The following is a 13,065-nucleotide window of genomic DNA, read 5'->3' as shown; positions in this document are numbered from 1 at the left end:
GTTTTTTGATGGCTTTTTAAAAAAAGCTGTTTTATCATGGGCGAGGGCGTTTCGACGTGATTTCTCATACGCAGTGTTTATTCCGTCCCTTTTTGGTATGGTTTTGTCAGGTGTGAACCAGATTAACCAACCGTCTGAGAAAGATATTCTCGGTCCGGTTCCGAGTTCAAGCAAGGTGTTTGATTGCAATGAGAAAATGAATCGATCCTGAATCAAATCAAACATGTGAATCAAACATTTAAAAAAATTATAATTGTTTAGATGTATGCTGCTAAAATGAGACCCAAGGCTCCAACTGAGCTAAAGGATAGAATTAAGTACTGTGGAAATGTGATATGTTCTAGACATTTGGACCGATGAACAAATAGAGAAAATAATTGGTGGATACAATAACATAATTAAGCAATATCACACCAGCAAGAGTGCGGGTATACTGAATATTGGTACGGCTGTGAATAGGTGATTAGGCGCGAAGCCACAGCGTGAGTGCGTATATAATATAACAGTTCTATAAAAAAGAAATTAATATAGCGACATTCAAACACTATGTGGACAAATGTATTGTTTATTTTTTAAATAGATCCCGAAGAAGCCACAGTAATATACGCGATTTCAGTTATTTCAATTGCACACACAAACTTCATGAAAAGTTTGACAAATTAGAATAGCTGTTCAGTTAGGACAAAAGTAATGATACCCTGGGCGGGGACGTTACTTATTGGTTAGCACATTTGCCTCACACTTCCAGTGCGGGCTCGAATCCCACCTCCGCCCTGCATATGTGGAGCTTGCATGATCTCCTCGTGCCTGTGCATGCCCCGATTGGCATTTCCAAATTGTCCGTAGTGTGTGAATGGGGGTGCGATTGTGTGATGGGTTGTCCAGGGTGTGCCCAGAGTTCCCTGGGATAGGCTCTATTCTTCCCCGTGACCCTGTGTAGGATAAGCGGTATGGAAAATGGATGGATGGATGGATGGATAATGGTGCACTTTAGGAGCAGGAGTTAGTGTGTGTCTATTGTAGCTGATGCTCTGCAATGGCTGAGCTACATTACTGGAATATTTAGCACTGTAGATACTGTTCCACCATTTTGTCACTTTTATATGGTCACTTTGCCTTTTATAGAGTTTTGTGGCTGTCAGCTGTGCTATTTACGCAACATTACCAAAATGTTTGTAAACATGTTGAGACGTTTTAGCTCCGGTTTGATCATGAAAACATTTACACACCTATATAATCATTATATAGGTAATCATAATCGAGTTTGCTGTATCTCTTAGGACCAGGATCTTATTAAAGGACATTAGAGGACAGCTTGGCCTCCTGAACTTAATTATGACATTTGAGTCACCCATGATAATAATATTGCAATGTATCACCTGAGCTTATACAAAAACTAAAATACTATTACTTTTATTACTTATAGTGTATTGTGCAGAAGTGTGTATTCATAACATATCTCTCTTTATCTGCAGTTCTTCTAAACACCATGTTGTGACCATCAACCCAAGCTCTGTGACGTTTCACCCCAGCACTTTGACCAGTCCGAGCGGAAACATGACGGGAAACGAGAGCACAAAATACGAGAGGATTCCTGCAGACGAGGCGGAGACACACGCACTTGGCTCAGCCAATTTGGATGACATTAAGAGTGAGTTTATATAACTCATCGTATCAAACCACACCGTTGTCACATGAGTGTCTTGTTTTTCTTGTAGACGTTTTTGGCAGCCCACTCTCTATCACTAAATCTCTAAATCTCTGGTTCATCATCTTTATTTTTCACCTTTCTTATTCTAGATTTCCTTTCACATATACTGATCTGTCGCAGGCAATTTAATTACTGAATACAATCTTTATCTGAATAACAGTTGTATAATTATGCTTTAATTTAATTCTCTCTTTAATTTGTGAACTGACCTTTAAATTTTACTGGTTCACTGTGTGTGTGTGTGTGTGTGTGTCGGGGCGGGTGCGTGGGTTCGGGGACGGGGACGGGGGTTAGGTCAGCCTTCTCTTCTTGCATGTTCCCTGCCGAGATTTAAAATTAAAACCTTTAAACTCACTGTGATCCTCACATTATTCAGAGGATATGTGTGTGTGTGTGTGTGTGTGTGTGTACGTGTGTGTGTGGGTGAGGGGATGTGTGCACACGTGTGTCTGTGTGTTGACATTTTAATATTTCATTCATATTACAGGAAGCTCCAAGAGCATCTTAATCAGAGATTTTTCAGTGCATGCTCAGAACATTTCAGGGTGATATATTGTGGTATTGTGATTACAAGCAAAGCTGTTTATGTGAATATTTAGAGGCCCATATGAGTGTTTCATCTAGCAATGAGTCAGCAGAATATAAGACCGCTATAGCAAATATTCATATAACAAAACTCTTGAAAATCACATTCACTACATTAAACTGATGAAAAACCTCGGCTGTTTGGAGCTATTTCATGTATCGTCGCGTGGTATTGCAGATTCTCCTTTCTCCCGGTTGTCACGCGCGGTGTGTGAGTCTTCAGTTACATTTTTTTTTTTTTTTGCCCGCTACTACAAGCCGAAGAAAATGACGCATCTTAATAAGGTTTAAATAAAGCATAAATTATAGAAGTTAATAAGCAGACATTAATATTTTACACTGGGTTAGGAGTAGAATAGACTGATTAGTCTGATTAGATATTATGTGTGTAAGCAATATACGGCATAAAACACCCAATATCAGTGTGTCCAGAATACACATATTCATCTATTCATGTTTTTAAAAAGGGCAATTCCAGCATCATGGACATGTGACGCATGTACCTCATTGGCTAAGAAAATGTCACAACAGAAACAAGCTTAGGATCAATGAGTCAATTTGTATGTTCTCTCCACGCTTTGGGGGTTTCCTCTGGGCACTCCGCCGCCCCCGCCCAGGCTGATTGGCATTTCTAAATTGTCTGGAATGTGTGAATGGGTGTGCGATTGTGCCCTGCGATGTCGGCTCCCCATCCAGGGTGTTCCCTACCTTGTGCCCCAAGTTCCCTGGGATAGGCTCCAGGCTCCCCTGTGTAGGATAAGCAGTATGGGAAATGGATGGATGGATGAATGGATGGATGGGGTCAGTTTTCATATGTTGTTAACATTGGAGGACAAAACAGACAAATCTAAAAAAAAACAGTTTTAAAAAAAACAAAACATGTATGAATATGCATGTTTATATACATATACATAGCAATTTATCAGTGTTGTGGATGTGACATCAAACTTTCGAGTGAGAGTACACATTTTCTACAAATATTTCTTCTTTTGCGAATGACATCATTAAGACAAAATCTGGCGTTATGGATGGGACTTATTTATTTTGCGTTATGGAAGTGGAAATGACATGTCTGAACTGCATACTTCATAAATTTGACATATAAATCCATACATTTCTCTATCACTGGACCAGAAAGTTCAATTCAGTGAAATATACTGTATGAGAGAAATCCAAAAGTAGTTGTGTTTCTTTGCACACGACGTTATTCCTTGGTAAGTACGATGATTACAGTGTGATAATGTGTGGAACTCCATTCCCCAGCTCACCGTTTCGAAGACGTTCCTGGCGTGAGAAGACACCTGGTGAGGAAAAGCACCAAATCCTCCATAGTGCACATCAATAAAGATCACGCCGAGCTGAGCACACGCAGCCGCAAAGTTGACCGCACACCGCACGAGGTAAGTCCACACACGTTTCTATGAGTTCGCAGTAGAAACCTGTCTACACCTGATAAGTCCGAAATTCATCACTGAGTGAGACCATGTGATGTTTCGTTATTCCTCATCATTAAACTGAGCGACTCGAGCAATGGTGGCCAAACGTATTAAGATCCGGTGGGACTGCCGTTAGTATTTCAGGCTGCCCCGTAGCACCAATTCTGATATAAAACCAATGAAAGGATGCAGAGATTTGATACACGAATATATGTGTTAGTCGAATCACACCCTGATGCGGATCAATACCCTCCCATTTGAATCATTTCTTACCAGACACGTGTAAACTTTATGCATAAGGCACTGAGCAGCAATGTTGATGGATTTCTAGCTAGAAACACTACACAATACAGGATTCATACTACATTTTGCCGTGTCTGCCAATAATATATACAGCACATGGGCAGTATTTCAGTTTCCAGCCTAATGCAGCAGTGTACGCAACATCCAAACTTCTGGTGCAAGTTTTCACCCTGTAGACCAGGTTCAAATCCTGAAGAGCCCAACTGTGTCCTCAGCATGAGCACAGACCAAATTGGGGACAAATTAAAGGGGGGGTCCTGTCATTGATTTTTATAGCAGCATACCCTATTCATGTTTTATTCCTTACATATATTACATAGAGCTGTTATCTAGCTGTATATATAACTAATCAGTTACTATGCACTAGTGTATTTGTTAGCATAAACACTGGCTACTAATTTTCTTGTAATATCATCTGACCCAACAGAGACATATCGAACACACACACACACACCTGCCTTCTCATTGTAATAATACACAAACATATTAATAATATACATGCTCTCCTTATCACACACACACACACACACACACACTCACCCCTGAGTTTAATCCTCATTCTTAGTCAAGTCGAGTGAATAGCACCTAATTAAACATACATGACTGTCGCAGACCTCAGAGAGATCCGGTCACACACACACACACACACACACACACACAGGTATGTGTGAGTGCATTCATTACACATGCATGTGTGTGTGTGTGTGTGTGTGTGACTGTGTGTGTGTGTGTGTTCACTGCTCTCTCCTTTGAGTGTTGTCACTCGTGTCCTGCGTCCTACGCACACACACCATGGTGCTGTTAGATTTCTCTCAACAACAACAGGTTAGAGATGTCTCTGTACTCTCTCTGTGTGTGTGTGTGTGTGTGTGTGTGTGTGTGTGTATGCATATTAGACTGTGTTTGCTTTCAGTCTAGCTGTTATGCTTATGTTAAAGCCTGTCATTATGGTTGTAAATGTTAAAGAATACATATATATTTATATACACACACACCTGAGATGAGTTTCTTAAGTAGTGTCTGTACCACATCCACATCTCTGAACACAGCCACTTGAGTCTGGATCACAATTGAGCAGAAAAGACGTCACTTCGGTTTCTGTCCTTGTGGTAAAGTGGTTAGCTGACGAAAGCAGATGGCTCATTCAGAATCACACAAGGGGTTAAATGACTTCACCTATACTCGATACAGTCCCGTCCACCTCAAACCATCCAGAGAACAGCAGAACAAAACGTTAACTCTCTCACCTATAAAGATCAACGTCATCCTTTCCTTTGTTTTGAAAGCAAAATGCACGACAGAAGCTTTAGCTAATAGTAGCCAATGATGAGGTGAGCCAATAAGGTGTCTAATAAAGTTATTCGGTTATAATTAGCTGCTAACGCGTCGACTACTCCGGTAAATATATATGGATTAGCTAAGAAAAATAGATGTGAATAGTAATGTACAGGTATTCAGCTGTCATATCTTAAATTTGTCATATTTTTCAAGCCCTTCACAGGCAGCCTATTGAGTGTGTCTGTGTGCTATAGGTGTTTGTAGAGCTCAATGAGCTGATCGTAGATAAGAACCAGGAGCTGCAGTGGCGAGAGACAGCACGCTGGATTAAGTTTGAAGAGGACGTGGAGGAAGAAACACTCCGCTGGGGGAAACCGCACATCGCCTCGCTTTCGTTCCGCAGTTTACTGGAGCTCCGCAAAACCATAGCACATGGTAACTATTATTATAATTGTTATTATTATTGTTATTATTATTATTATTATTATTATTATTATTATTACTACTATTGTGTGTTGTTGCTGTGTAGGTGCAGTGCTGCTGGATCTAGATCAGAAAACGTTAGCTGGAATTTCTCACCAAGTCGTTGAGCAGATGATCATCACTGACCAGATCAGAGCTGAAGACAGAGCGAATGTACTAAGAGCACTACTGCTGAAACACAGGTACACACACACACACACCATTTCCCACCGCACATTTACTTCTATCTCAATTTACAGACGCTTGAAAGAAAATACTGACATCGTGTGTTTGTTGTATGCTGTGGATTTTAAAATAATTTCGGTAATTCAGCATGTCCCTGACCACCATCACCCATTTCAAGTGTGTGTGCGAATGTGTGTTTCATCTGTATATCTTCTCTCATTTAGTCACCCATGTGATGAGAAAGATCACAGCTCCTTCCCCAGAAACATCTCAACAGCCAGTCTGGGTTCATTAATCTCTCATCATCACCATCACCACCACCATCATCATCATCATCATCAGACAGAGCCGTCCGTCACCGACCCTCTGATGGGGAACACAAACAAAAAACACGACAACACACAGCACACACAACCTGACACAGTTGAGGTGAGAATCATGGGAAACAGGGGTCTAACTAGAGGACCAGAACATGAGTGGGGGAAAAAACAGGAATGAATTAGAGATGAGAAAACTAGAAGCAGGGAACTGGACTCATAAATGACTAGGATCCAGGAGTCTGAAACTTGATGGCTTGAAGTAAGGAACTTGGGAACTAAAAACAGATATAAATAAGAAATACAAGACGAGAAGAATGAATGGCTAACAACTAGGGCACTGGAATCAGTGGTGCTTAAACTACAGGAAATGGAAATGGTGAACTAGGCAACTAGAGGCTTAAATGACAAGGAACCTGGAAGTAGGGAACTTTAGCTACGGAAATAGAAACATGAATGAACTAATAAGGCGTTAGAACTAGGAGATTGGAAATAGAGAACCGGAGTTAGGGGATTAGAAACATTAATGAAAACTGCATATCAATGGCTCAAGCCTCCGCTATGCCCAGTGGCCGCATTACCACCTCGAGTGCGCGATACAGTATTTTTCTAATGATTTAAATAATTGTCAATTATTATTTACTTATTTCTGGAAAATCTAAATTGTTTATCATTTTGTTTGTTGTTAGCTCTGTGTGCTGTGGTGGACAGTAGGCGAACTTTTCCGTTATTTCAGTTAACTTGGCGAAGTGATGTGCAACTGTAATGCGGTCAAGACCTGACTGGAACTGCTTTAACTGTGCATTTACTGAAAAATAATTGCAAAACTCAGAACGTCTGTCAGCCAATCAGAATCGAGAATTCAGCGGTGCACTAGTAAGTGTTAAAACAGAGCAGGTCAAAAGAAATGAGTCTTAATGAGGGAACACTGTTTCCCCCTGCTGGACATCAGAGGAACAGAATTTACATAGTCTATGAATGAGTTCTAATGAATGAGTTCTTAATATACTCATGTGTGTGTGTGTGTGTGTTTATTACCTTTTAAAAGACTTATTACTTGTTATTGATTGATAGCTCAAATTAAATCAAATGGTATTGCACATTACTGTATGTTATTTGATTTTTGATTTGATTGTTATTTGTATGCAGCATAATGTGTGTATATTGCGTGTATAACGTGTTTGCAGAAAGAACCGGCCACAGCTGCTGGCATGCACAAATCTAAATCTAAACACGAGCTCAAACTGCTGGAGAAAATTCCTGAAAATGCAGAAGCCACTGTGGTACTCGTGGGTAAGAACACACTCTTTTCACTGAGGCAAACTCTATCAGAGCACACTATACAACTATATTTGCTTGTTATTTAACTGTAGAGTGCGAGTTGCACAAGCTGAAAAAATATTTGGATTTATCAGTGTTACAATGTGATTGTGGGCTTAGTGGTAAGCACGTTCGCCTCACACCTCCAGGGTCGGGGGTTCGATTCCCACCGTAGCCCTGTGTGTGTCCTCCCCCAGTCCAAAGTCATGCATGGTAGGCTGATTGGCATGTCTAAAGTGTCCATAGTGTATGAATGGGTGTGTGAATGTGTATGTGAGTGTGCAGGGTGTACCCCGCCTTGTGCCCGATGCTCCCTGGGATACGCTCCAGGGTTCCCCGTGACCCTGAAGGAAGGATAAGTGGTATAGAAGATGGATTGATGGATGGATGGACAATGTGATTGTACTATGTTCTTATTTACACATTCAGGTCAGAGGTAACTTGAGAACTGGAATCAGGACAGTGAGATTCATATTAAGGAAATAGTGAACTAGAAACATGAATGACTTTAACTAGGGCACTAACAAGGGCACTCGAACTTTAAGAAACTAGAACTAACAAATAGGACGTTTAGTATCTAGCAACTAGAGAAGTGGAATCATGTGACTGGGTCTAGGGGACTAAAACTAAGGAACTCAAACAAGGAAATTAGAAACATGAATGACTGTAACTAGGGCACTATCTAGGGGATGAGAACTATAGGAAACTAGTTAAATAGGAACTTTATCTAGCAAATAGAGATACTAGATGTTGGAAACAGGTGACTGGGTTTTGGGGACTTGCACAAGTGAACCAGAAACATGAATGACCATAAATAGGGCACTGACCAGGGGAGTGTAACTAGAAAACTAGACCTAGGGAAATAGACAGTGGATTAAAACTTCATTCAACTAGTTACTTATTAACTGGAATCTGGTGATGGCCTAGTACACAAGAATCACTAGGAATGATTAGGATCTAGGGTACTAGTTAGGGGACTGGAACAAGGAAAGGAGAATATGAATCTAAAGAGTGACAGTGGATATTAGTGGTTGTAATAAACGTCAGTGTGTAGAACTCTCTATACATACGTTCCTTAATAACGTGGCATGCTTAAATGACATGATCACGTGTTTATCTTCAGGCAGTGTTGATTTTCTGGACCAGCCCACCATGGCGTTTGTGCGCTTGGAGGAAGCCGTGTTACTGGACTCGGTTCTGGAGGTTCCAGTTCCTGTGCGGTTCCTCTTCATCTTACTTGGACCTAACAACTCCAGTATGGACTACCACCAGATCGGACGCTCAATTTCCACGCTGATGTCTGACAAGGTCAGATGATCTAATAAAGCTGGTTAGCTTTGAACAACTTTATAATGTTGAATTAGTTCCTCCACTCTTTGGAGGCGCTTCAGCAGGATATGGTGGGAAATTCATTTAGGCAGCTTATAAAATAGCACTCGATCCAGCACGTCCTGTTATATTGCTCCGAAAATGACTCCTGCGCACCATAATATTGGCCACAAATGGTGTTCCATAGTTTTTTTGTGTGTGTGTGTGTGTGTGTATTTACAGCCCAAAATATACATTTCAGAGTGACATTATGGTTATAATAAGTTATTAATGAATGCATTTATGAAATAATTCTTGTCTCCAGTCGTTCCATGAAGCTGCATATCTGGCTGATGATCGTCAAGACCTTCTGAACGCCATCAATGGCTTCCTGGACTGCAGCATTGTTCTTCCTCCATCTGACTTTGGGGGCGACGACCTGCTGCGCTCCATCACTCACTTCCAGAGAGATATGATCAAAAAGCGAGAGGAACTGGAAATCAGCATGATGAACAATGAACAAAAGAGCCTGGAGGAGAAAGGTCAGAGAACATCTGGAATAAATACAGTACATTATACATACAAAGATCTACTGATCTTATAGGACTTTTGTGAAATCATTTTATTGATTTATTAATGAAATTATGACAATAAAGAGTTCAGTTCCATACGTATGTCCAACATTACAGGTGACTTTTTAAAGTAGCTATTCGACGGATTGTTTATGTACATTAATTCTCATACGTTCACTATTATTTGAACTTCTAAAGACTGAAAAGCTTTCAGATTAGATTTGTAATAGAGTTATTTTCATTTATTTCTATTTACATAGCCTATATCTTTCTATATGTATCTTTCAAGGACCTAAATATAAATCAGGAGATCTGGGGGATGTTAAATTAAAAATGTATTGAAAAGTTATATCCATAATCCTGGCAAACTAATGGTTAAAAGAAGAAAGGACTAGATATTAAAGTTGAGCTAGTAATATGATTTAGGAGCACAAGCAAGAAGAACTAAGGGTCCAGGATATTGATACTAAAGGGGACCAGAAAGTAAGCGCTAGCTTTTGGCAGAACATTTATTAAAAGTTAACAGTTTTAAGAACTTTTGGTTCCAAGAAGGTTCACAAGGACATTTAGTCTATCCGGGTTTCTGGGTGTTCTGCACAGAAACCCTAAGACGCCATGCATTATTTTTTCTTTCTTTTTTGTTTTCTCATGATCACGACTTACTTTCCCCGTGATGTCGACATAACATACTGTAAGTTTTGTCATGATCACGAATCTTCTATGTACTCGACATAACAACATGTTGTTTTTATTGTTTCGGAGGCAGCAAAAGCTTAGCGCAATCCCGCAGCATCATTTCAATGAGCTAACTTGTTTTTACTTTGATCAGGGACTCGGTCCAGCTGAAATAGCTCTATGTCTGTCAGTGATTGACAACGTCCACATTAGAAGGAGGCTGTCAGGTCTACAACTTTATCGTCTAAGACAATCTAGTGACCCGGAACATGTTGTCAGTTTCAGTGCCAGCCAACTTGAGGGGCCAGGACGTCTGCATGGCTACAGAACGATGTTTGAAAGAATAATTTAAATGATTTTAAGCTTTTTGTTATGTCAAGATCACCAAAAAAATTACTTTTGTTATGTCACAATCATGAGAAAACGGTGGTAAACTTCCAATTTAAGTCCGGTATAAGATGTTACTATAGAAATGGTCTGCACTTACAGTATATAAGCAGGTCTGCAAAAGCTCTTTACACTGTTTCTCATTCACTTTCTCATCCACACACACACTCTCACCCCAGTGTGAGCTGCCATGCAAGGGACTAGCTTGCAATCAGGGGCAACTTGGGGTTGAGCGTCTTGCCCATGTGGATCGAACCGCCAGCCCTACGATTAGTGGACAACCCGCTCTACCACCTGAGCCACAGCCGCCCCATGTGTATTGATAGTAATGATAGTGACCATGCAGGCAGACTTACACAATGACTATCCGTGCTGTTATAGAAAATTCATCAAAACCTTCAGACCAATCAGATTCGACATCACTGTGGTATACAGTAAGCATTCTTAAAAAATGATGATGCCAATTTAACCTACACTGAAGAAATATTTAAAGCTACAACACTCAACCCTTTTAACAAAGAATCGAAAAAAGTTCAGAATAAGTTAATAAGAACATGAATTTTTGTCTCCTGTGCAGAGTCTCTGTTGGTGCACCATGACCGTGGTGGTGACGATGACCCCCTGAAGCGATCAGGTCGGCCGTTTGGAGGTTTGGTCCGAGACGCACGACGCAGATACCCAAAGTACATCAGTGACTTCACAGATGCTCTGAACCCGCAGTGCATGGCGGCCATTATATTTATTTATTTCGCTGCGCTTTCTCCTGCCATCACATTCGGAGGGCTGCTCGGTGAGTTAGAACGACACTCTGGCTGAGTTATTATTTATTACACACTTCCTGTTGCACTATGAGTGCTCTGGCAAAATCGAACACATCTGATATGATTTACAAAAAGTCACTTATGCATAGTAATGACATAGTAAGCAGCCTACAGTAATCTAGCAAGCACGACAATACAAGCACAAGCTGACATCTGTGACTCTCATCATTTGTTATAGATCTTTGGTTTAATGGGTTTTTGTGTGTTTATATGTGTGTGTATGTGTAGGTGAGAAGACGGAAGGTCTGATCGGTGTTTCAGAGCTAATTATTGCTACGTGTATTCAGGGAGTGATATTTTGCCTGCTGGGAGCACAGCCGCTGCTGGTGGTCGGATTCTCCGGGCCTTTATTAGTGTTTGAGGAAGCCTTCTTTTCCGTAAGTGTGAACCTATTCATTTAATAAAATAACACTTAAGACTTATGACTTGACACGTCACATTTATGTGTTTGGAGACGGTGTGAACTTTTCTCATAATATTTCCAGGGTTCTTATAGCACAGCACTGTTGAATACTCAATTCTGATTGGTCAAAAGGTGTTGATGATGATTCTATAGCAGCGTGGTTCAGAAAGTAGTTCCGGCTGCGAGGCAAATCACAGGTTTATGTTAATCCGCTCACTCTAATATGCTGTTGTCTCTATAGTAACAGCTCACACGGGGATTTATATGACGGCAGTTGAAACAGTTAGAGATGAAGACATGGGAAAGTCTTCACGATAAAAGAGTTTGCAGTTTCTTGGTAACATGACAAGCTGTACATTTTTTGTCTTATTAACTTCAATAGAGAAAAAAGAGTCACTGTTTATAACATAATATAATGTAAATAATGTAATATATTGTAAAGTATATCATGTAAATGATTTTGCAGATGTTCAACAGCATTAAATCCGACTATAAATGGATAAAAAGTCCAAGGTTTCTTTTTACAATGAATTAAATTGTTGTCAGATTGCGGGGTTATTGGCTGCAAGAAGAATAAAACACTTTGTGACGTGCTGTTATGGGAAAATAATACATTTCAGGCTGTAAATGTCTCCATTGATATGAGATGTCTCCATGATTTGTATACTCTTTCCCCCAACAGTTCTGTAAGAGTAACGATTTGGAGTACCTGGCGGGTCGGGTATGGATTGGGTTCTGGCTCATCATAATCGTGGTGCTCATGGTAGCATTTGAGGGAAGCTTCCTGGTTCGATTCGTCTCTCGTTTCACTCAGGAGATTTTCTCTTTCCTGATCTCACTCATCTTCATCTACGAGACCTTCTCCAAACTCATCAAGGTCAGTATGTAGAATCTCGTGCACTAAACTGGAGCGTTCCATGACACAGAGCTAAGGCACTACTGTTCGAACTTGCCTTCATTGAATTCCATGACGAATACTTACGTGTGTAAACGCGTTAATTATAAAAGGCTTATTTTGGATCGCTAACTTGCTGTTTATGAGCTAGTGTTATAAGTAAACCCCGAATGGAATAAGGTGCATGTTAACTACCTTGTTTACTAACTAGCTAGCATGCAGATTTGCAGATTTGCTGTCTAGCATGATAAATATCTGCTTTGAAATCTGATGTAATGGAGTAATGCAAGGTTTCCCAACCAGAGGTTCATGGTGGCATCACAGGGGGGTTGTGAGACTATATATATATATATATATATATATTGTAAATATTGTGAGACTATATATATATATATATTGTAAATAT

The 13,065-nt window shown here is 40.2% G+C and overlaps 1 protein-coding gene across 2 annotated transcripts in view; it reads left to right on the top strand.

Moving 5' to 3' along the window:
- The window catches only part of LOC128599982 (anion exchange protein 2-like), a 39,636-nt gene that overhangs the window by 17,510 nt on the left and 9,061 nt on the right, over window positions 1-13,065 (top strand). For both annotated transcript variants that reach the window (XM_053612065.1, XM_053612066.1), the window contains 11 exons: window positions 1,476-1,651; window positions 3,560-3,696; window positions 5,568-5,748; window positions 5,843-5,978; window positions 6,186-6,390; window positions 7,466-7,571; window positions 8,722-8,906; window positions 9,232-9,448; window positions 11,118-11,330; window positions 11,590-11,738; window positions 12,447-12,641. In XM_053612065.1, the coding sequence (XP_053468040.1) occupies window positions 1,476-1,651; window positions 3,560-3,696; window positions 5,568-5,748; window positions 5,843-5,978; window positions 6,186-6,390; window positions 7,466-7,571; window positions 8,722-8,906; window positions 9,232-9,448; window positions 11,118-11,330; window positions 11,590-11,738; window positions 12,447-12,641 (1,900 nt within the window). The remainder of the gene's footprint in view (window positions 1-1,475; window positions 1,652-3,559; window positions 3,697-5,567; window positions 5,749-5,842; window positions 5,979-6,185; window positions 6,391-7,465; window positions 7,572-8,721; window positions 8,907-9,231; window positions 9,449-11,117; window positions 11,331-11,589; window positions 11,739-12,446; window positions 12,642-13,065) is intronic.

The sequence above is a fragment of the Ictalurus furcatus genome, chromosome 23, assembly GCF_023375685.1.
Source record: "Ictalurus furcatus strain D&B chromosome 23, Billie_1.0, whole genome shotgun sequence".
Classification (NCBI taxonomy): Eukaryota; Metazoa; Chordata; class Actinopteri; order Siluriformes; family Ictaluridae; genus Ictalurus; species Ictalurus furcatus.
Note: the sequence above shows the minus strand (reverse complement) of the source record. Positions and strands in the feature narration are given on the sequence as shown.